The sequence below is a fragment of the Cetorhinus maximus genome, chromosome 5, assembly GCF_964194155.1.
Source record: "Cetorhinus maximus chromosome 5, sCetMax3.hap1.1, whole genome shotgun sequence".
In the NCBI taxonomy this organism is placed as follows: Eukaryota; Metazoa; Chordata; class Chondrichthyes; order Lamniformes; family Cetorhinidae; genus Cetorhinus; species Cetorhinus maximus.
Window position 1 is genome coordinate 114,805,184 of NC_135883.1, and position 25,128 is coordinate 114,830,311.

Below are 25,128 nucleotides of genomic sequence, written 5' to 3' on the forward strand. Positions count from 1 at the left end.
GCCAGGCTTGCTAGGGCAGTTGATTTGAATATACATCCAATTCAGAATGGATGGCATTCTCTTCAATCTGAGAAAACTGAAATCCTCAACTAAGCTATCAAGGATGATATGGGAATTGCATATGAACATATGATTTAGGAGCAGGAGTTTGCCCTGTTGTTGCTCTTTGCTGATGACTGTGTCCTCGTGTCACACTGCATGGCCTTCAAAGGATCATGGATTGTTTTTCAAAAACAGCTAACGGCTATGGGCTAACCATCAGTTTAAGAAGTACAGACATAACTCCACCAACCACTACCACAATTCTGACTATACCCCACCTACTATAAGTATTAATGACACACCCTGAAGGCTGTAGATAACTTCACCGTAGTACAATCTCCAGACATGTCTCCATTGACAGAGGTGGCAGTTAGAATTGTGATTTATGCAAGAGGCTTTGGAGGAAATGAGGTATCAAATTTGCTGTGTACAAAGCTGTGCGAATACCTACCCTTCTTTGTGCCCATGTGAAATTGGCAACCTGCTCCAGACAGATTAAGCAGTTGGACAGGTTCCACATGAGATGCATTTGGAACATTACGGGCATCAAATGGAAGCATAAAGGTGCCCATCACTGAGATACCTCAAAGAGCAGAAATATCTGTAATTGAACCACTTCTGATCAGAGCCAACTCGGATAGAGTGGACATGTAGTACACATGATTGACAAAAATCCTAAAGTGGTCATGTATTCACAACTTGAACACTGCCTGCAAGGTTGGCTGAGATTAAGGTTCAAGGATTCCTTGAAGATGAACCTCAGGAAATATGGCTTATCCACTACAGACTGGAAGAAAAACGCACAAGAAAGAAATACCTGGGGAGCAATCTCAAGTAATGGTGTTGTTTCCCTCAAACAGCAAAGAATATGGACAACTAAGGACATAAGGCAAACTAGAAAAACTGGGCAGTCCCATTGAAATCAGACACTTCATCCTTTCCCACACCATGCATGTCTGCAGTCGGGCTCCACAGTCACATTAGAACGCACAACAGATAGCTCTATGCATGCAAGAAACGGCCATCTTTAATAACAAAGGGAAACGGATAAAGGGTATTAAGGAATATGGAATAAAGGTGGGTAAGTGGAGTTAAGATACAGATAATCTGTGATCTAATTAAGTATAGGAACAGGTAAGAGTGGCTGAAGGGCCTGTTCCTATTTCTGAATTACTGTGTATACAACACTATTTAAATTCATAAGATAAAAGCAAAATACTGCGGATGCTGGAAATCTGAAATAAAAATAAAAATAGCTGGAAAAACTCAGCAGGTCTGACAGCATCTGTGGAGAGGAACACAGTTAACGTTTCAAGTCCGTATGACTCTTCATCAGAACTGAGGAAAAATAGAAATGAAGTGAAATATAAGCTGGTTGAGGGGGGTGAGACAGGTAGAGCTGGTTAGAGGGCCAGTGATAGGAGGAGGCAAAGCAGGCAGTGCGTGCTTCTGGCATTACTTAATTGACCCAGAGGAATCTTTCATTTTTCCCAAGCAGTTCTTCCTGATGTTCCTCAACCTGATTAAAAAAGAGAGAAAAATTAAATATTGGAGATTTGAAAGTAAAAATGTAGAAATCTGGACATAATCAAGTTTGGTTCCCAGAAAGAGATTTGACCTAAAAAGTCAACTGGCTGACCTATGTCTTCACAAATGCTGCTTGACCTGCTGAGTATTTGTAGCTTTTACTTTTTTTAAATAAAAAAATAATGTTTTAGTTGATGCACCACAGCCTATCCTATTAGCAGTAAAAAAAAATCTATTGTACTGCATGGGACAAGTTGTTTTGTTAAAGTGAGTACAAAATGTACTTCTCTTTCACCCTAATAAATATTTTTGTATGGGTTTGTCATCCTAATGCTGCTAAATGTTAACAAATTAACCATCAACTTTTATCTCTTTCTGACATTGGCAATTTATCTAATAATAAAATAGGCCTTTTACTACATAAATTTATAGAAGATACATTGGCAGCTGACCTTGTTCTATTTTTATCCCTATCCAAATTTCTCCCTTGGTCCTACACGTTTAGTCTCGTGTGTTTCTGTGTCAGTCCTTCAATACCTGAACATCACTCAAGTGTCTTTTCTCAGCAGAGTCGAAGGAATAAATTAAAAATATGAAATCAAATGATGGTCAGAAACATGAAATGCTAGCCTACCTTTTTCCTTTTAGGTCCTGACCACTTGTGTAACTCCCAAGATTTTTCTACTTTCTCTTACCTATTGTGTATGAGTCGAGGTAGATTGGCAGGTTACCTGACTGCAGGGCATCACATAACAAGACTGACCTGTTTTCAGATAACATTCAAAAGTCAAATTTGGAACTTGGGCATTGCAACATACTGTTTTTCAAAATTTGTGTTTTTGCCCACTATATTTAATTTTTGGACTGCTCAGATACTTATGCTATAACTTATCAAATGTACATAAATGGAATTGTAGAATTTTACAGAAGGCTGTTTTGGCCAGTCATGTCTACATTGGCACTGGAGGAACCATCCATTTAGTCGCATTTCACTGTCTATTCACCATACCCTTTTAACATTTTTCCAGTATTTATGCATTATCTTTTTACAATCTGTTAGGAATCTTTCTTTCACTGTTTTATATTTTTTTAAAAATCTACTGACCTGTATTTTTGTTTATTACGTGATCTTAAACTTCTGCCTTCAAATGCCAATTCATAGTTCAATGGAAATAGTTTCCCCCCAATTTATTTTATCGCAACCTGTATTGGATCCTGTCTTACTTTCCCTGGTGTGGTAAAAAGACCCTCACTTTTTATAAAGTCTCCTTCACAATTAAAGCCTCTTAGCTAGCATCATGGTAAATCTCTGCTCTTTCCATGACCTTAACATCCTTCCTATAAAGTACTGTGTCTAGAACTGAACACAATCTTTTAATACACAGTAACTTAGTAGTGTGGTGGCTGATACTCTACTCAACCCAGAGGTTATAAATTCATAATCCAACCATACCAGGTTGCGTGAAAGAATTCAGGAAATGTGGCAACTTGTGGGCTGAAAAATGCTTCAACTTTTTAAAAAAGGAAACTCATTTGCTTTAACTGAAGGAAATCTACCACCTTTATTTGGTCTGATTTGTGTGACTCCAGTCCTACTTAGTATTGCTGAATCTCATATCCCTCTAAAGTGACTTAGCTGAAAAATGTAGAAGCAGGCACCACAAAACTCAGTGAAAGACCTATTACCAGCTCATGGCAACTAGCGAATTCTCAGGAAGGCAGTGTTGCCAACATTTTTAAATAGTGGCATAACCAGCAACTTGTTTAAGTTTGGCATCTATTTTTCTCGTGAAAAATTGTTTTGGAACATGTCGCAAATTGTACTGGCAGTGTTGTTAACGACAGAATAGAATTTGAAGTAAATAGAAAGCTGAACCATAAACCAAAGTAGAATACAAATTGGATAATGTCATATTCAAACTGTAGTCCTCTGGTCAGAGTTCTACAAAGTTTTGATCATTAAGACACGAGTGAGAGACACTAGAAAATAAATGATGCTGATTCCTCAGCAGCTCAATGAAAAAATTAGGACACGGGTACTATTTATTCATCCTGGAAAACAGGATATGAAGAGAGGACCTCAAGAAAATAAATGGTGTATGATTAGGGAACACTGGTTCAAATGAGCAAAAGGCGATTAGGATTTGTACTAAGATTGGGATTTTGCTTGTGGCAGTATGTTTGAAGCAATTACAGATAAGCAGAGGAGGCAAAAAATGTGAACTCATTTAAAGCACCTTTTATACTTCACTCAGGATGCTGATTCCAGTAACCAGGTCTCGCCCTCAAGCCATAGCCAGATGGACATAAAACTTTTGAGTTTTAGGCCAACAGGGAGAAAGACCTGTATTTTTTTTTTCTTTTCTTGATCTTTGAACTGTCCAATGAAAGTATGTAACAGTTTGTGCAAGAATTTTCAGAATCCTGCTGATGATGACGTGTGACATGCTGAAAAAAACCACAAGCCATTTTGTGCATTATGACATATAAATTGATGCCACAGTATAATTTCTTGTACATAAATTTGGCTGTGACACAGGGTATGCACAACCATATTGAATACTCTATTTCAGAGCGAGATCATGGGAAAATGGAGTATAAGCTTGGAAGACCAGTGCTGTAAGCTGTTGCACATTATAAAGTACATAAACAGTTAGATGCCGTGATTGTTGGGTGTGGGGGTAGGTGAAGAGAGGGGAGTGGGGGTGAGAAATTAGGTTATTTTCATATTCATGAACTGAATTAGATTGAATGCATTCCTTAATGATAATCTGCCTTGTGACAATAAGTGACCTTGCCTCTGGCAATAAACTTTTGTTTTAAATACTTGCAATTCTAAGGGGAAGCAAAATTACTGTTCTTGCTATCATGTATTTGACCACTACGCCCTTGTCACAGTATGAGTCAAAAGTGGCAGCAGTGTCAGAAGAACTCCATGACTATATTTGGCTACCACATTTAAGATATAAAATATTATCATTTAACAGCAGCTAATGTGTAAAAATATATCCTTTGGAAAAGGGGGATGTTTGGCAAGAACATTGAGGAGGTCAGTGGATGGTTGGCAACATGTGAAAGCAACAATATTACTTTGAAATTAAGTCCAGATCATTCTTTCTCATCGTAAATATGTTAACTCTAATTTTACTATTGCAGGCCTACAATATTCATGTGAATGGAGTGTTACACTGTCGGGTCCGATACAGTGAACTCTATGGACTTCATGAGCAGGTGAATAATTTTTGTAATTGCAAGGCATGATGGTTTAAGTGAATAGAAACTACAATTTCTCATCAGGTAATGGTTTGATGGAAATAGTTTAGTGATCAGCAAATAATCATTCCATTCCATTCTATTGTATATAACTTGTAGCACTGCTCAGCTTCCAATTATGTTGGAAATTTGTTTTCTGGTAAATACCAGTTAAAATTTCCTTTGTGAAGAGAGCGTTCCTTAAGTTGAAGGTAATGAATGTATCTCAAAAGGGATAGTGGTTTTTCACTGCAAATTAACATGAGCAATTAGAAAACATAGCATTTAATAAAATAACAAGGCAATTGCAGAGTTTCAGTTGGCTGCTTTATAGCCTTCAAGCCTCATCTAGACATAACCTTTGTTTTTTAATTATACCCATTAGCACTCTCTTTGGCTTTTACATCATGAAATCTTTTGTTAGTTAATCTCTCCTGCCCTCCACCCTATCACAGACCTCCCTTTAGTTCTTCCTGCCCCCTCCCCACTTTTACTGGTTTAAAAACCCTTACAAAATGTAAGGTCATCAACTCAAAACATTAACTATTTCTCTCCACCAATGCTGCCTGACTTGAGTATTTCCAGCATTTTTTGTTTGTATTTTCCTTTTTCAGAGCTTCACTGTTGTACATTTTGTTTTCTGACTCTACATAGGAAAATGTTTATAGCTGCACCATTGGCTTCAGCTGCCTCAGACCTAAGTTGTGGAACTCCCTCCCTAATCCTCTCCAACTTGCCACTTCTCTTTCCTCACTTAAGATGCTCCTTAAAACCTACCTCTGATGAAGTTTTTTGCCATTTGCCTTAATATTGCCATTTGTGACTCCATGTCTAATTTTGCTATATAATGCGCCTGTGAAGTGTGTTGGGATGTTTTATCACATTAAAGATGCTATATAAATACAAGTTGTTAATCAGTGGCTATCTTGGTAAAAGGTTGAAGAGGACCAATAATGAAATGGCCAGACGTCTGCTGAGGTGGACAGAACCAACATGTTTTAGTGTGATTAGCTAGATACAAGTTAAAGTATTGTTTCTAAAAGCTTCCTTTTTCAATTGGTTCTACATCTTCTGTATTATCCTGCATTTTCTTTCAGCTGAGAAAGGAATATGGGACCAATGTACTTCCTCACTTTCCTCCTAAGAAGATTTTCACATTAACAGCTGCAGAGGTAGAACAACGTAGAGAACAACTAGAGAAGTACATTCAGAGTGGTAAGAGCATGATAACTGGTTCCCTTTTATTCTGTAATTCAAATCAAAATTAGCAATTTGTGCTCTGATATTTGGACTTCTGCACTGCTGGTGCTGAAATTATTTAAATGCCTTATTAACATAGTTCTAAAGGTGTGTAAATTATAATGGATTCTGAAAAATATTAGTTTCACTGAGTCCAGTTTGATCCTGGATTAGAGAGGCATTTAATTTTTTTCCTCAAAAAACATGAAAGGGGAAGGTCTCTTTCCTTCCTCTTCTTTTGACCTAGTCCTCCTCAGTTGCATCATGTTTTGAAGATTGTTTTTTGATACTCAAGTTCCTGTTTTAACCCATTTGATTTCCATTTATTTCTCTTATGCACTTGGGGAGGGGAAGGGTATTTGTGCAATTTTAATTGGTAAGTGATTTACTGCTGCTGTTTGCTTAACCTGATGCTTAAGAGTTAAATTCTCATTCACTCATCCCTGTAGCTTGATGCTCTGCAGGACATCTTCTAAGTATCACTTGTGTGTGTATGTTGTAGAGGCAGATGAAACATAATACCTGTGTCACTTCAAACCTTACCACATTAGTGAATACAAGAGTTGGAAACTAGAGTAGTAGAATGACTACTCAATATTTGCTTCTCCCATGGCAATCACTAATCAGTTGTTTAAATATAACTTTTTTAAAAATTTAACATCATGATATGCATGAAGATTGTACATGAATTGTCAGTTGCTCTTTCCTTTCTCAGCCCCTTCCTTCTCCAACTGAGGGGATTGTAATTAAGATATTTCAATACTTTTACTACCCTTGGGTTATTGACAAAGAGGCACAGAAGAGTAGCAGAGATCTGCGATGAATTGCTTGGGAAGATTAAAAATTCAATACTCAGTTGCAGTAGGATAGAACCTAGTGTTACTTGAATAATGACCATATTCCTGCCCTGTTCAGTGGGTCAATCTGTCATTTGTTGAAAGCCATTAGGCTCTCCAATGTTTGAGTATACCTCTGTTTCTAGCCTTGTTTATAACCAATGATTTTGTTTTGCTACATTAGATTATTTGTGCCCTTTTGCAGCTTCCACATCCCTTATTGAATGATTGTCGCATTTATTTTAATTTAGGATCAACTTGCCTCAAGCTAAACTAGTCATCAGATAACTTCCAGAAACTCCCCAAAACTGAGAACCTATGCATTTACATCTGTGTTATTTGGGACTGATTTTCCTGTACTCTACTTGAGAAAACATTGGTTTGTTAAAACTAATTCTTGTCTTTATCTTAGTACGCCAAGATTGCTTGCTGGGTGGCAGTGAGGCATTCAACAGCTTTCTGAGAAAAGCGCAGCAGGTGTGTTGATATTGATAATGGCCAAGAATGTATCAAAAGGAATGTTAGCAGAAAAGGTTGTGTGTACTGTCTTCCCTTTAGATTCCAACACTGGTGAATGTTAAATAATGAGCTGAACTAGCATCACAGTACTACAAAGGGGCCATCTTAATTATTGTGATGCTTCCTATTGCTTGAGAGGTAATTTTCATTCTTTCCGGTTAATGTGACCTTCACTGAATTGATAACTCTCTGGCCTTTGGCCATTAATTCATTCCTAACTTTATGATGTAACCATATGATCAAGGCTGGCACTACAGTACAGTATTAAAGGAATAAAAATAGAAGTGCTGGAAAAACTCAGGTCTGGCAGCATCTGTGGAGAAACAGACAGCTAACATTTCAAGTCCGACATGACTCTCCTTTGGAACCGGAATTAGTATATAAGGAATGTTGCACTTGAATGAGATATTAAACTGTACTCCTGTCTGCTATTTCACTACATTAAGCAGGACCAAAAAATTTTTCCTTTTTGTTTTGGCTGACATTCTCTTGCGCAGGAGATATCAACAGAAAGATTAATTGGTCACTCATGTTGGCCTTCATGTTATCTTACATAAAACGGTTGCTGCATTTCACAAGATAAATATATATAAAGGCGGCCATTTTGGCCCACCTTAGTTCATCCAGTCAGAATGGCAAGTCATCCCACTGCAGTTTCCAGTCGTTTCTTAAATAACTTGAAAGATTTTGTGTCTCCTATGCTATCTGGAAGTCCAGATATTGTCTGAAACTTGCATTTTACTAATTTACTAATCTACAAAATAGTACTGTCAGTCATGAATGTGTGGCACTTGCAAAAAGAAGAAAAACTGTAGAACTTGCATTACTTTTTACCAGTGTAATATTCCAAAAAATTTCTAGATAAGGAAGTGCTTTCATTTTCAAGTGCTCGCAATGAAGCAAAATCTAGTGTAGTGCCCATTAGTCTCTGAGGTCAACATATAAAATATTAAAACTTTGTTGTTCCACAAAATGCTTAGATAAACTTTTGCAATCATAAATGTGGTAAAAATGTGTAATAAACTGTACATTGGTTTTGTTGCATCACCTTACAATTTCTATTGCATAGAGATGGCTGGATTGGTAATTAATAACAACTTGAGTTAATTTTTATTTAGAAATTATAGTGAACCTAGACAGTTTTTATTGTGTTCTTGTAACTTTTTGGGATCTTTAGGAAACTCAGCAGATTCCAACACAAGAGGTACAGCTTGATGTCTACTTGTCCAATGGACAGAAAGTAAAAGTCAATATTTTCAGCTCGGACCAGACAGAAGATGTGTTAGAGGTAAAAAAAAAGACTGCAAATTATATTATGGAATAGCTTGACTTATTTTAGCAAATAAACTTGGATCTTGTTTACATTTGCTAAATATATTCAAGCGATAGCCAGTGTAAATGTTCAGTCTGTTTGCTAAGAGGCATTCAGTTGTGCTCACTGGGGGAATTGGCAGTTTTAAACAGTTTTTTATTTCTGTGCTTCAATTTTACAAATTTGGAACGACCAAGAAGCATTTCTGTGCCTCCCCAAACAATTGAATATCGACAACCTGTTAAAATTCATGTTTATTTACTATGTTGGAGTAATCTTGCTGTGATAAGCTTTAACTTATTGAAATGCCAATATGGTGGCAGCTAGTATTGCTGAAATACCAATGTTCTTTCACTTATACGAAAAATTTGAATAAATTTTAAAATCTTAGAACATTAAACCAAGAATTAGCTTTTGGAAACCAAGTTGTGCCCAGTTATGCAAAATTGGCTTCAATTAATGATGAACATTATCAAATATAGAACTCATACTTTTGGTTCTAACAATATTTTCAGACTTCATTCTTTATCGGGCTTGCTATGTAATACAACTTATGATAGAAGGAGAATAAAGTCGCGAGTTTTGTAAACCTGTAAGACACCACACATTGTGAAATTGAGTTCTAAATCGTTGGAAGTACTTTATAGAATACCCCATTCTATTTGATTTTTTTTGTATTAGAAAGTTCTGTAAGTGCTGCAAGGTCACAAACATTCTATACTGCGAGTAATACAGAACTAATTCCTGTTTGTGAGCACAAGGTAAATGCTGAAGGAGTCCAAAGTCCTAATCGTGGCCCAACTATTCAAAGAACAAAGAAAAGTACAGCACAGGAACCTCCTTCGGCCTTCAAAGCCTGCGCCGATCATATTGCCTGTCAAACTAAAAGATTTTGCACTTCCGGGGTCCGTATCCCTCTATTCCCATCCTGTTCATGTATTTGTCAAGCTGCCTCTTAAACACCACTAACGTACTTGCTTCCACCACCACCTCTGGCAGCAAATTCCAGACACTTCAGAAACACTTTATTTAAAGAAAAAATTTGCTTCAATTCTGCATCTCTCTTCTCCACCCCCACCCCCCTGCCGAAAAGTATGACTATCCAATGGATTAAGTGCTAAGTTTTGACTTCCACTACCCTACCTATGCTTTTTGCTTGATGACACAATTGATGCTTTCTTCCATCACTTTGCTCTTGATTGAGAGGCGGGTGATAGGATGATAATTCGCCAGATTGAAATGTCCTACTTCTGGTGGATAGGACATAGCCAGGCAGTTTACCACACTGTTGGGCAGATGCTAGTGTGCTAGTTGCATAGTAAATCTTGGTTGTGGGACTGGCTAATTCTGTTGCGCATGTCTTGAGGGCTACAGTCAGAATGGTACCATAGCCTTTTAAGGCTGTTCATGCACATAATGCACCGGGTCAGTTGGACAGTTTCGCCTATGATGACGACTTCAGGATGAGGCCACGATCTGTCCTTAATCTGTCCCAGTGTGACAGTAAGGCTGGTGAGGACAAGTTTAAGTAGCGTGGTGGCCCATGTACTTTTGGTTGTGGATGGGGGAATCTACATTTTATGTTGGATGATAGTTCCTTTAAGGACTGGGTTTCTGTAGGATATGGTTTTTGGTAAAGTATCCGGTTTCCAGTAACTGGTCATGTGACCAAGCTGCCTGGGAGATGAACAATAGAATAGCAAAAGATCAACAAGGAGTTAATTATAAGGGTGTGTAGATTGTGGGTATGGTTCTGGCCTCGAGCACGGTTTTAGTTTTAATTTAGAACAAGCTTGCTGCAGGAAACATCTCCAAGTACAGTTCACTTGAAATTCCATATGCTGGCTGTAAGAGCCTAAAACATAGGCCAGGATTTTACGGCCCCTCTCACCCAATGGGATATTAGGGCCCCGTCAAACTGAGTGGAGATTTAAATGGCGCGCCACATCCGCCAGGGGCAGACACGCCATGGCGGAGCCATAAAATCTTGATCAAACTGTTAACTGAAAAACTCCTAACAATGAGTTGAACTTCTAGGGATAGTCAACCTGAGAAGAGAGACTTTTAGATGCAAGACTCCAGAGTTAAAGAATATTAGAACCAGGAGAGTTTTGACCCGAGGTGGCTATGCTTAAGATGCTAGCAATGCCTGGGTTAAATGAGGAGTCTACATCAGTGGGACAGCTGGAGGAGATTTGAAAGGACAACCTTGCCAGAAGTAAGCAGAAGGCCCAAGAAACCTCAGCCCTTATGCTAATCTTTGAAACAGCACTCAGACTAGGTAGCTAATATTCCAATTTCTGATAAGTACATGACTTGGAACTAATTGGGAGTATAAGTCAAATGATTGTAGAAGGAAAGTTGAGTTAGAAAGTTCTGTTTAAAGTATAAATATCTGGGTTCATAGCACTCTTAATATCTTTAACATAACTGACTACTTAAGAGAGTGTAGTTATTAGTATTTGTGTTCTTTAATTTTTGTGTAGTAAGATTCTTATGTTTTAAACCAGGAACCTTGTGGCCTCATTCTTTTAGGAAATATCTGTGTTTATGGCTTTAAAAAAAAAAGTGTGTTCCTGATGTCTACCAAGATCATTACAGTAGGTAATTCTCATGTTGGTTCCCTCACCACCTATGCCAGCCAATCTCTTGGCTATATTGGCCAATGCTACTGAGCCACTCTTGGAGTGCAAGTTGAAGTCTTCCTCCAAATGGTGTTCAACATGGAGTACTGATTGTTTGGCCTGTAGTCATAAATTGTAATGGGCTTTGGAATCAATATGGGCAACGCCCCAACTGTATGGCATGTTTTTATTCTTGGAATGTGCGTCACTGGCAAAGCTTGCATTTTTGTTCATCCCTAATTGCCTTTGAAGAGGTGGTGAGTCTGCCCAATGAAACAGGGCATTTAGAGGGATAGTAGCGGAGGAGTCGAGGATGCTGGATCAAAGATAAGGTTCCATGAGCACAATTATGTTAGGTGACAGCATTCCAAAGAGATTGCAGGTGGTGCTGTCAACATAACTTGGCATGGTCATAGAACAAGTGACCTATGTAACATTATGATCTGTAGTTCAGCTCTTCTACCTTGAGGAGCAACCCAGATGTTGCTGAGGATTTTACAGGATCATCAGGGCTAGGATTGCTAAGTTTTCATCTGATTTGATTGTCGGAGCAGTGCTTTTATTTATGTTGTATAGATCAACAGAGGACAACTAAAAAAGAAATGAGGAGGGAGAAGATTAAATATGAGGGTAAACTAGCCAGTAATATAAAAGAAGATTGCAAGAGTTTTTTTTAGATATATAAAGGGTAAGAAAGAGGCAAAAGTGGACATTGGGCCGCTGGAAAATGACGCTGGAGAAGTAGTAGTGGGGAACAAAAAAATGGCGGAGGAACTGAATAGGTACTTTGCGTCAGTCTTCACGGTGGAAGACACGAGTAACATCCCAAAGTTCAAGAGAGTCGGAGGGCAGAGGTGAGTATGGTGGCCATTACCAAGGAGAAGGTGCTAGGAAAACTGAAAGGTCTGAAGGTGGATAAATCACCTGGACCAGATGGATTACACCCCAGAGTTCTGAAGGAGATACCTGAAGAGATAGTGGAGGCGTTAGTAGTGATCTTTCAGGAATCACTGGAGTCAGGGAGGGTCCCAGAGGACTGGAAAATCGCTAATGTAACCCCCCCTGTTTAAGAAGGGAGTGAGGCAAAAGACGGGAAATTACAGACCAATTAGCCTGACCTCAGTCGTTGGTCAGATTTTAGAGTCCATTATTAAGGATGAGATTTCAGAATACTTGGAAGTGCATGATAAAATCGGGCAAAGTCAGCACGGTTTCATCAAGGGGAGGTCATGCCTGACAAATCTGTTAGAATTATTTGAGGAGGTAACGAGTTAGACAAAGGAGAGCCAATGGATGTTATCTACTTGGACTTCCAGAAGGCCTTTGACAAGGTGCCGCACAGGAGGCTGCTCAGTAAGATAAGAGCCCATGGTGTTAGAGGCAAGGTACTAGCATGGATAGAAGATTGGCTGTCTGGCAGGAGGCAGAGAGTGGGAATAAGGGGGTCCTTCTCAGGATGGCGGCCGGTGACTAGTGGAGTTCCGCAGGGGTCAGTGTTGGGACCACAACTTTTCACTTTATACATTAATGATCTAGATGAAGGAACTGAGGGCATTCTGGCTAAGTTTGCAGATGATACAAAGATAGACCATAAGACATAGGTAGGAAGAATAGAGGCATAGACTATTTTCTGAATAGGGAGAGAATTCAGAAATCTGGAGTGCAAAGGGGCTTGGGAGCCCTAGTCCAGGATTCTCTTAAGGTTAACTTGCAGGTTGAGTCGGTAGTTAGGAAGGCAAATGTAATGTTGGCATTTATTTCGAGAGGACTAGAATATAAAAGCAGGGATGTGCTGCTGAGGCTTTATAAGGCTCTGGTCAGACCACATTTAGAATATTGTGAGCAACTTTGGGCCCCGTACCTCAAGAAGGATGTTCTGGCCCTGGAGAGGGTCCAGAGGAGGTTCACGAGAACGATCCCAGGAATGAAAGGCTTAACAAATGAGGAACGTTTGAGGACTCTGGGTCTATACTCGATGGAGTTTAGAAGAATGAGGGGGGATCTGATTGAAACTTACAGAATACTGAAAGGCCTGGATAGAGTGGACGTGGGGAAGATGTTTCCATTAGTAGGAGAGACTAGGACCCGAGGGCACAGCCTCAGAGTAAAGAGAAGACCTTTTAGAACAGAGATGAGGAGAAACCTCTTTAGCCAGAGAGTGGTGAATCTATGGAATTCATTGCCACAGAAGGCTGTGGAGGCCAGGTCATTGAGTGTATTTAAGGCCGAGATAGATAGGTTCTTGATTGGTAAGGGGATCAAAGGTTACGGGGCAAAGACGGGAGAATGGGGTTGAGAAACTTATCAGCCACGATTGAATGGCGGAGCAGACTCGATGGGCCGAATGGCCTAATTTCTGCTCCTATGTCTTATGGTATATTGTAGCAGTTGCCAGGCCACTTAGAGCATTAGAAACCAACCATTTTCAATGGAACTAGTCATGTGGCAAGATTCCCTTCATGAATGACATACATAAAGCCATATGGATTTTGAGACTTTTGTGGTACGGTATTTTGTCTGGTGCGGCTTGCCAATGAAGAATCGCCACTGGGAGTGAGTGGGGCCAATAACTTCAGCTTTGGCTGAGCAAGGAGCCTGGTACTTCAGAAGAGTGTTAACTGCTATATTACCAATAAATTATTAATGCGCAGCAGTGTTTTTCTGTAAAGTAATAGGGCTGCTGATTGGAGAGAGACAAAATGTGTACGATTCCAGAATGGAATCACAGGTTGGAAGAGCAAATGTGAAACCTTAAAGGAGTAGAAAGCTTGTTATTTTGCTCAATTGGAAATATCTTTCTGAAGGTTAAATGAGGAAAAATGAACATTGGAAAGAGATATTTAATGATTTAAACAAGCTCTTGGTCTTCCTTTCCTTAATGCTACCTTCCTTGAGGTTTTAAGCTATGTTTTAAGCAACTGGTGTAACTTAGCTTCTAGCCAAATGCTCCTAGCAAATCCTCCTGTTTGTCTCCTTTTTCCTCATTCTTTTTGCACCTAAACCGATATAATCTATAGTATATTAGTTATCGTAATTTTAAAAGTAGGGTACAGTCACAACATGCCCAAGTGCCATCTGTAGGTGGCGCTATCACCATTGCTTACTTGGCCCTATGGCCAAATAAAGTTAAGATAAGGAACCAAGCTTTGGAGTTGTGTATGAGGAGAAACACATTTTAAAATAAAAATGTTAGCAATAAATTAGTTGTAAACTTAGAGAAATGCAGAGCACATTTATAAGCCAAAAGGCAAGATGCATGATCATGAAAATTCATAAAGGTTAGCCAACATGGTCAATTAAATGACATTCATGCCATGTCATTGAATGTGACCTACAGAAAGGCATGTCAGCAAACTCCTAATCCACCAGCAGTTTGATTGCAAATCAGATTATCTCCTGCTACCTATACCATAAAATTTGTTGAATTGTCAGCCCCCAACTGCAATGCAAAAGATCTCCTGCATAAAAACAAATTAACCACCTGTTGAGTTAACAAGTGCTGATTGACAAATGGTGCCACCTTTTGCACCTTTTCCCCTCCCTGCACACCTCCCATTTGCTTCACGCGCAAAAGGTGAACTAGTGTAAAAAGCTTTGCGCAAGTACAAAAATGATTCGATTGTCTGTTTTCTCCATTACTGAGTTGATGGGTGGATATCTCTGGAATCTTGCCTGTATCTTGAAATAATTTCAAAAGTATTTCTAGAAATATTTTGACATTTTTCTTCTTGTTAAAGGCAGTTGCGGCAAAACTGGATCTTCCTGATGAGCTGGTTGGATACTTCAGCCTTTTCCTTATCCGAGAAGGAAGTGATGATAGTTGTTCTTGTAAGTTGATGGATTAAATTCCCTGTCTCATTTGTATCCACACATTCTTGTCCTCAATTAAATTTTGAAAAAAGTAAGCTACCAACATAAGCTTATCTATGTATTTAATTGGAAAATTTTAGTTGGTCCTGATTGACGATACATTTCACTTAGAGACTAACTTGTAGAAATGTGGATCATGGGCTTATGTCCATGATTTCTACACTCCATATCTGTTTTATTTCTATCTTCTCTTCTTCCCTGGCCTATCACAAAAATACCATAATAAAAGCAAAGTACTGTGGATGCTGGAGATCAGAAATAAAAACAGAAAGTGACTGAAACTAAAAACTTATTTTGGACTGAAAACCTTAACTCTGTTTCTCTCTCCAGTATTTTTTATTCATTCATGGGATGTGGGTGTTGCTGGCTAGGCCAGCATTTATTGCCCATCCCCAGTTTTGCCCTTGAGAAGGTGGTGGTGAACTGCCTTCTTGAACCACTGCAGCCCATGTGATGTAGGTACACCCACAGTGCTGTTAGAGAGGGAATTCTAAGATTTTGAACCAGTGACAGTGAATGGCAATATATTTCCAAGTAAGGATGGTGAGTGGCTTGGAGGTAAACTTCCAGGTGGTGGTGTTTGCATGTGTCTGCTGCCCTTGTCCTTCTAGGTGGTAGCGTCGTGGTGGCCTTCTTTGTCCTGGATGGCATCAAGCTTCTTGCATTTTGTTGGAGCTGCATTCATCAGGCAAGTGGAGATTATTCCATCGCACTTCTGACTTGTGCCTTGTAAATGGTGGACAGGCATTGGGGAGTCAGGAGGTGACCTACATGACTCAGGATTGCTAGCCTCTGACCTGCTTTTGTAGCCACAGTATTTATATGGCTGGTACAGTTCAGTTTCGGGTCAATAGTAACCCCCAGGATATTGATAGTGGGGGATTCAGTGATGGTAATGCCATTGAATGTCATGGGGGTGATGGTTAGATTCTCTCTTGTTGGAGATGGTCATTGCCTGGCACTTGTGTGGCACAAACGTTACTTGCCACTTGTCAACCCAAGCTTGGATATTGTCCAGGTCTTGCTGCATTTGGACATGGACTGCTGAACATTGTGCAATCACCAACGCACATCTCCACTTCTGACCTTAAGATGGAAGAAAGATCTTTGATAAAGCAGCTGAAGATGATAAGACCTAGGACACTACACTGTGGAACTCCTGTAGTGATGTCCTGGAACTGAGATGATTGGCCTCCAACAACCACAAGCGTCTTCCTTTGCGATAGACATGACTGCAACCAGCGGATGTTTTCCTCCCTGATTCCCATTGACTCCAGTTTTGCTAGGATTCCTTGACACTCGGTCAAATACTCCCTTAGTATCGGGGTCAGTCGCTCTCACCTCACCTCAACACTGGAGTTGCAGCTCTTTTGCCCATGTTTGAACCAAGGCTGTAATGAGATCAGGAGCTGAGTGACCCCGGCAGAACACAAACTGAGTGTCAATGAGCAGGCTATTGCTCAGCAAATGTTGCTTAATAGCAATGTTGATGACTCCTTCCATCACTTTTCAGGTGAGCGAGAGTAGACTGATAGGGCGATAATTGGCTGGGTTGAATTTGACCTGCCTTTTGTGTACAGGACATAGCTGGGAAATTTTTCACTTTGCTGGGTAGATGCCAGTGTTGTAACTGTACTGGAACAGCTTAGCTAGAAGCGCTGCAAGTTCTGGAGCACTGTTGCTGGAATATTGTCAGGGCCCATAGCCTTTGCAGTATTTGCTGCTTTCAGCTGTTTCTTGATATCATGTGGAGTGAATCAAATTAGCTGAAGACTGACATCTGTGATGCTGGGGACTTCGTGAGGAGGCAGAGATGGATAACCCACTCAGCACTTCTGGCTGAAGATTCTTGCAAATGCTTCAGCCTTATCTTCTACACTAATGTGCTGGGCTCCCCCATCATTGAGGCTGGGGATATTTGTGGAGCCAATACCTCCAGTGAGTTGTTTAATTGTCCACCACCATTCATGACTGGATGTGGCAGGACTGCAGAGCTTAGATCTGATCCATTGGTTGTGGAATCGCTTAGCTCTGTCTATCATTTGCTGCTTATGTTGTCTAGCACACAAGTAGTCCTGTGTTGTAGCTTCACCAGGCTGACACCTCATTTTTAGGTATGCCTGGTGCTGCTCCTGGCATGCTCTCCTGCACTCTCCGTTGAACCAGCATTGATCCCCTGGCTTGGTGGTAATGGGAGAGTGGGGGATACGCCGGGCCATAAGGCTACAGATTGAGGTTGAGTGCAATTCTGCTGGTGCTGATGTCCACTGCGCCCCATGGTTGTCCAGCCTTGAGTTGTTAGATCTGTTTGAAATCTATCCCATTTAGCATGGTGGGAGTGCCACACAGCACGATGGAGAGTATCCTCAATGTGAAGACGAAACTTCAGCTCCACAAGGACTGTGTAATGGTCACTCCTATTGATACTGTCATCGACAGATTCATCTGTAGCAGGCAGGTTGGTGAGGATGCGGTTAAGTATGTTTTTTCCCCCCTCTTGTTGGTTCCCTCATTGCCTTCTGCAGACACAGTCTAGCAGCTATGTAGGACTTGGCCAGCTCGGTCTGTAGTAGTGCTGCCGAGCCACTCTTGGTGATGGGCAGTAAAGTCTCCCACCCAGAGTATGTTCTGTGCCCTTGCCACCCTCAGTACTTCCTCCAACTGATGTTCAACATGAAATACTGATTCGTAAGCTAAGACGGTACTTGTTAATCGGCAGGAGGTTTCCTTGCCCATGCTTGACCTGATGCCATGAGACTTCATGGGGTCTGGAGTCAATGTTGAGGACTCCCAGGGCAACTTCTTCCTGACTGTATATCACTGCCGCTATCTCTGCTGGTTCTGTCCTGCCGGTGGGACAGGACATATCCAGGGGTGGTGGTGATGATGTCTGGGACGTTAACTGCAAGTTATGATTCTGAGAGTATGACTGTCAGGCTGTTGCTTGACTAGTCTGTGCGACTGCTCTGTGACAATAGCAGTTAGTAGTAAGGAAGACTTTGCAGGGCTGAGTTTGCCATTGTCATTTCCGGTTCCTAGGTCAATGCTGAGAGCTTTGTCTAATTTCATTCCACCTTGATTTTCTCGCGGTTCAATAGGCTGTTTCTAGTGGCTTGCTAGGCCATTTTAGAGGGTATTTAAGAATCAACCATGTTGGACCTGGAGTCACACCAGGCCAGAATGGCAGATTTCCTAAAGGACAGTAGTGTACCAAATGGGTTTTTGCAGCATTCAACAATGGTTTCATGGCCATCATTAGACTGAATTCAAATTCCACCATCAGCCGTGGTGGGATGCGAACCTGGCTGCTCAGGGCAGTTCCCCGAGTGTCTGGATTACTGGTCCAGTAACGAAACCACTATGCCACTGCCTCCCCAATGCTGCCAGACCTGCTGAATATTTCTAACACTTATTTTTATTATAAAAAGCACCATTCTTGCTATTATGCATTCTGTGGCTAGGTTTTGAAAGCTCAGCATGTTTGCACATTGTCTTGGCTTTAGTTTCAGTGTGGCATGGGAGCCCAAGAACTGTGAATTCAGAAAATTTAACAGTTGACAGTGAAGACCTTCTCCCCATAATCAGAAAAAAGAGCCAAGAAAGCTTTGCTTTTAAATTCATCTGGCAGGAAAATTATTTTGGAATAGATAAAAACTGAGAGCAAAGTTCTACAAAATGTAATGAACTAAAATGAGTTAGCTGATACAGTAATTAATACTCTTGTCTTTCACTGCTTTCTAGATTCAATCCAGTTCAGACTGTAGAATGCATCCTTTTCTTGCTAGCTGTAAAGGTCCTCCATGAAATGACTTTGAGAACAGTAGTTTATTTTGAGTACATGCACTCGGCACAAAATAGCCCACAGAATTGGCAGTGTCAATGATACTGCGGAAGTGGGTGTTGTGGAAAAGGGGGAATATTCACACAGATGTATTGAAGCCATGTAGATCAAAGTTCCCTCTACTTAATTAGATTAGAAATGGTGTTCCATTCTATATCATGCATTTTGAATGTTAAAAGAAATTAGTTAGCCTTTCAGAAATATTCCCATGTTTTTGTTCTTGGCATTTTTTCATATATAATTTCATATTTGAAATGCCTCTACTCTGCTTCTGTAACTTAAGTTAAGAGCATCTGCCCGATACATCAATGTGAATGTTTCTCCTTTTCCATACTAACTATTCTTGCAGCACAAAGCGCAGTAGAAATATGATTTCAGCTGGTGTGTTTACTTAAATGTATAGAATTACTTATGAGCAGTGACCCTTTTAAGTTATTGAATGTAATACGAAGGCTGGAAAGTGAGCTGGATTCTTAAACTGCAAGTATCTGATTTAGCATGAGCACTGGACAGAAACAACTTGCTTTTGACGTTGTACTGTGAATGCACCTTGAATAATGCAGTCAATTTCAGTCTCCCTCCTCTATGCCCCCCTCCCACCTTGACTCCCGCCTCTCCTTCCCCTCTGTCCCTGACTTCTTTCCGTCTTCCCCTTGACTGACCTCCCAATCCTGCAAATTTTAACCTTTTTCAGTCACTTTTTTTCAATCTGACTGGTTAGAGGCAAGACTAAGTGGTGGCTCAGGTGGTAGGAAGAAGCAGCTAAGTATAGCATGAAAGAAATGAATTGCAATCAAAAACTGAACGGATGCTACAAATTCCATTAGTAATTTTTCTATTTATAGAGATTTTTAACACTGACTAACATGAATTTAATGAATTATTTTGTTACTCCTTAGTTGTACGAAAGCTACAGGAGTTTGAACTGCCCTATATTTCAGTCACAAGCTTGAAAAACACAGAATACAGAATTGTGCTGCGAAAGAGGTAATAAATGAACATGATTTTGTATTTCAAATACTTTCTTAAAAGGATAAGTGACCTGGTTTATAAAGATGCTTTTTTCGTTGTTTTAAATTCTTAGATAGCATATGAACATATAAATTAGGAGCAGGAGTAGGCAATTCGGCCCCTGGAGCCTGCTCCACCATTCAATAAGATCATGGCTGATCTGATTGTAACCTCCCACCTACACCGATAACTTTTCACCCCCTTGTTTATCAAGAATCTATCTGCCTTAAAAATATTCAACAACACTCTCCCTCAAAAGGCTGTGGGAGCAGAATTCCAAAGACACTCAGGCCTCAAGAGAAAAGATTTCTCCTATCTCTGTCTTGAATAGGCGGCATCTTATTTTTAAAAATTGACTCCTAGTTCTAGATTCTCCCACAAGAGCAAACATCCTATTCACATCCACCCTGTCAATACCCCTCAGGATTAAAAGTTTCAATCAAGTCACCTTTTACTCTTTTAAACTCCAGTGGATACAAGCCTAGCCTGTCCAAGTTTTCTTTGTAAGACAACCCGCCCATTCCTGATATTTGTCTAGTAAACCTTCTCTGAACTTCTTCCAACGTATTTACACCCTTCCTTAAATAAGGACACCAATACTGTACACGGTACTCCAGATGTGGTCTCACCAATCCCCTGTACGACTGAAACATAACCGTCCCATTTTATATTCAGTTCCACTCACAATAAATGATAACATTCTATTAGCTTTCCTAATTACTTGCTGTACCTGCATACTAGCCTTTTGTGATTCATGCACTAGGACACCCAGATCCCTCTGAATCTGAGCTCAGCAATCCCTCACCACTTAGATAATATGCTTTTTTATTGTTGACGTTTCGAGTCCTCATGACCCTTCATGAGGACTCGAAACGTCAAGTTTATTCTTGTCCGCCGATGCTGCCAGACCTGCTGAGTTTTTCCAGGTAATTCTGTTTTTGTTTTGGATTTCCAGCATCCGCAGTTTTTTGTTTTTATGCTTTTTTATTGTTCCTGCCAAAATGGACAGTTTCAAATTTACCCACGTTATGCTCCATTTGCTAAATCTTTGCCCACTCACTTAAGCTGTGTTCCTTTGTAGCCTCCTTATCTTCACAGTTTACTTTCCTATCTATCTTTGTGTCATCAGCAAATTTAGTAACCATACCTTCTGCCCCTTCATCCAAGTCACTTATAAAAATTGTAAAAAAGTTGAGACCCCAGCACTGATCCCTGTGGCACACCACTCGTTACATCCTGCCAACCAGAAAAAGACCCATTTATGCCTACTCTGTTCCCTTTTAGCTAGTCAATCTTCTATCCATGCCAATATGCCTACATATGAGCTTTTATATTTTGCAAAAACCTTTGTGGCATCTTATCAAATGCCTTCTGGAGATCCAAGGACAGTACAATCACCGATTTTTTTCCCCTTTACCCACAGCATGTTACTTCAAAGAACTCCAATAAGTTTGTTAAACATGATTTCCCTTTCACAAAACCATGTTCACTCTGCCTGATTGCCATGATTTTTTCTAAGTGCCCTGCCATAAAGTCTTCATTAATAGCTTCTAGCATTTTTCTAATTACAGATGTTAAGCTAACTGGCCTGTAGTTTCCTGCTTTCTGTCTCCTTCCCTTTTTGAATAAAGGAGTTACATTTGCTATTTTCCAATCTAATGGAACCTTCCACGAATCCAGGGAATTTTGGAAAATTAAAACTAAATCATCAACTGTCTCACTAGCCCATTCTTTTAAGACTCTAGGATGAAGTCCATCAGGACCCAGGGATTTGTCATCCCGCAGCTCTAACAGTTTGCTCAATACCACTTCTCTGGTGATTGTAATTTTCCTGAGTTCCTCCCTGCTTTCTAATTCTGATTTACAGCTATTTGAGATGTTACTTGTATCCCCTATAGTGAGTTCATCTGCTATCTCCTTATTTTCCATTATTAGTTCCCCAGGCTCACCTTTCTATAGGTCCAATGCTCACTTTGTTAACTATTTTCTTATTTAGGTATCTATAGAAACTCTTATTATCTGTCTTTATATTTCTAGCTAGCTTTCTCTCGTACTCTAATTTTTCGCTCCTTATTGATCTTTTAGACTTGCTTTGCTATTCTTTGACTTGCCACCCATCCATGCACAATTATGTACTTGTTCACTAAGTTTGACACTACCTTTAACTTTTTTAGTTAACCAAGAATGGTGGATCTGCCCCTTGGAATTTTTCTTTCTCGTTGCAATGTATCTATTCTGTGTTTTCTGAAATATCCCTTTAAATGTCTGCCACTGCATCACTGTTGACCTATCCATTAGCCTCACTTGGCAGTTCACTTTAGCTGGTTATGCTTTCATGCTCTCATAGTTGCCCTTAAATTTAAAATGCTAGTTTTGGAACCGCTCTTCTCTCCCTCAAACTGAATGTAAAATTTAATGATGCTATGATCGCTGCTACCTAGGGGCGCCTTCACTATGAGATCATTAATTAATCTTGTCTCATTGCAATGTACCAGGCCTAATATAGCCTGTTCTCTGGTTGGCTCCAGAATGTGGTGTTCTAACAAAGTATCCCTGAAGTAATCTAAACTCCTTATCAAGGTACCTTTTCCCATCTGATTTATCCAGTCTATATGTAGATTAAAATCCCCCATGATTATTGCTGTACCTTTCTGACAAGTTCCCATTGTTTCTTCCTTTATACTCTGCTCTACTAAGTAGTTCCTGTTAGGAGGTCAGTACACCACTACCAGTGATTTCTTGCCTTTGTCATTTCTCATATCTACCCAAACCATTTCTACATGGTGGTTTCCTGAACTTAGATCATCCCTCTCTCTTGTTTTAATATCATTATTAATTAACAGAGCCACCCCTCCACCTTTATATAGCTTCCTGTTCTTCCTAAATGTCATGTACTCTTCAATGTTCAGGCCCCAATCTATGTCATATCTATTTCTATTTGCAGCCTCATTTCATCTGCTTTGTTACAAATGCTACATGAATTCAGATACAGAGTCTTTATTTTTGTCCTTTTATTATTTTTGTAACCTCTAGCCTTACCTGCTTATGTACTCTTAGCTTTGTACTCTATCCCTTCCTTTCACGGTCTGTTTTTTGTTTCCACATTAATATCTTCCTCACTTGCCTTGTCTCTACTTTTTGATTCGCCACATCTTGCTAAATTTGATCCCTTGCCCTCACTGTTTAGTTTGAAACTCTCTTTACTTCCCTGGTTATGCGTCTTGCTAGAACACCAGTCCCAGCAGGGTTCAGGTGCAGATCATCCCAACAGTATAGATCCCACCTTCCCTAACATTGGTGCCATTGCCCCATGAACTGGAACCCACTTCTCCCACACGAGCCTTTGAGCCGCACATTCATTTCTCTAATCTTGTTTGCTTTATGTTAATTTGTAAGTGGCCCAGGTAATAATCCAGCGATTATTACCTTTGAGGTTCTGCTTCGTAATATGCTGACTATGCACAATCTCCTTCTTAGTTCTACCTGTGTCGTTGGTACCTATGACTGGATCCTTTTCCTCCCTCTGCAAGTTTCTCTCCAACCCTGAGCCGATGTCTCAAACCCTGGCACCGAGCAGGCAACACCGCCTTCTGGATTCTAAGTCTTTGCTGCAGAGAACAGTGTCAATCCCCCTCACTATGTTATCCCCTACTATCACTACATTCCTTTCTGCTCCCCCAGATGAATGGCTTCCTGTAACATGGTGCCATGGTCGGTCAGCTCATCCACCTTGCAGCCTCCGCTCTCATCCAAACCAGCTGAAACAACCTCATACCTGCTGGACAAAATCAAAGGCTGAGGCTCCTGCACTCTGGGTCCTCTTAACTGCCTCACTCACAGTCTCACTCTCCTGTCCCTGACCACTGACAAAATCAGAAGATCCTGTCCAAAGAGTTCTGACTGACTGCTGGTACGAAGTATCCAGGTAACTCCCTCCCGCCCCACCCCCCTAGCCGTACACACTTCAGACATGTTTGCCTTGGATCACGCTGACATCCAGGAGCTTCCACATGCTGCAGCTGTGACACATCCCCTGTCCTGCCACCCTTCCTGTGTCTTTATTAACTACTTAAACTATTTTGCAGAATCTCAATCTTTACAGTGCTGTAGGAGGCCATTCGGCCCATCGAGTCTGCACTGGCCCTCAAAGAGGATTCCACCTAGTCCCACTCCCCTTCTTTATCCCCGTAACCTTGCACATTATTTCTTTTCAGGTAGCAGTCCAACTCCCTTTTGAATATCTTGATGGAACCTGCCTGTTCCACCCTTTCAGGAAGTTCGTTCCAGACTCCCCCTCCTGGGTGAAAAAAATTTTCCTCACATCACATTTACTCCTTTTGCCAATTATTTTGAATCTGTGCCCTCTAGTTCTTGATGCTCTCAAGTGGGAACAGTCTCTCACTATTTATCCTATCCATACCCCTCAGGATCTTGAATACCTCTATCAAGTCTTCTCTCAGCTGCTTTTTCACCAAGGAAAGGAGTCTCAACCTCTCCAGTGTACCCTCATAGCCACAGTTCTTTACCCTGGAATCATTCTTGTGGATCTCTTCTGTACTTTCTCCAACGCCTTCACATCCTTCCTCAAGCATGGCACCCAGAACTGGAAGTAGCACTCTAGATGAGGCCCAACTAGTGTCTTGTACTAATTCAGCATGACCTCCTCACTCTTGTACTCAATGCCCCTATTAATAAAGCCTAAGATACAATATGCTTCATTAACTGTTTTCTCAACATGCCCTGCCATCTTCAGTGACCTATGTACATATGCACCGAGGTTCCTGTATTCCTTCACCTCCTTTAGAGGCTCTCCCTTTATTTTATACTGTCTTGCCATATTCACACTTCTCTGCATTGAACTTCATCTGCCACTTGTCTGCCCAATCCACCAACATGTTTGTCCTTTTGAAGTTCAAGACTATCCTCATCACAGTTGACAATATTTCCAAACTTGGTATCATCTGCAAATTTTGAAATCAAGACCTGCACACCACTGTCTAAGTCATTAATATATATCGTGAAGAGCAGGGGCCCAAACACTAACCCATGGGGAAC

The 25,128-nt window shown here is 40.4% G+C and overlaps 1 protein-coding gene across 2 annotated transcripts in view; it reads left to right on the forward strand.

The window, feature by feature from the left end:
• snx17 (sorting nexin 17) overlaps positions 1-25,128 on the forward strand; it is a 92,635-nt gene that overhangs the window by 20,872 nt on the left and 46,635 nt on the right. For both annotated transcript variants that reach the window (XM_078542329.1, XM_078542330.1), the window contains exons 2-7: positions 4,726-4,800; positions 5,919-6,036; positions 7,309-7,373; positions 8,593-8,703; positions 15,089-15,179; positions 19,962-20,049. In XM_078542329.1, the coding sequence (XP_078398455.1) occupies positions 4,726-4,800; positions 5,919-6,036; positions 7,309-7,373; positions 8,593-8,703; positions 15,089-15,179; positions 19,962-20,049 (548 nt within the window). The remainder of the gene's footprint in view (positions 1-4,725; positions 4,801-5,918; positions 6,037-7,308; positions 7,374-8,592; positions 8,704-15,088; positions 15,180-19,961; positions 20,050-25,128) is intronic.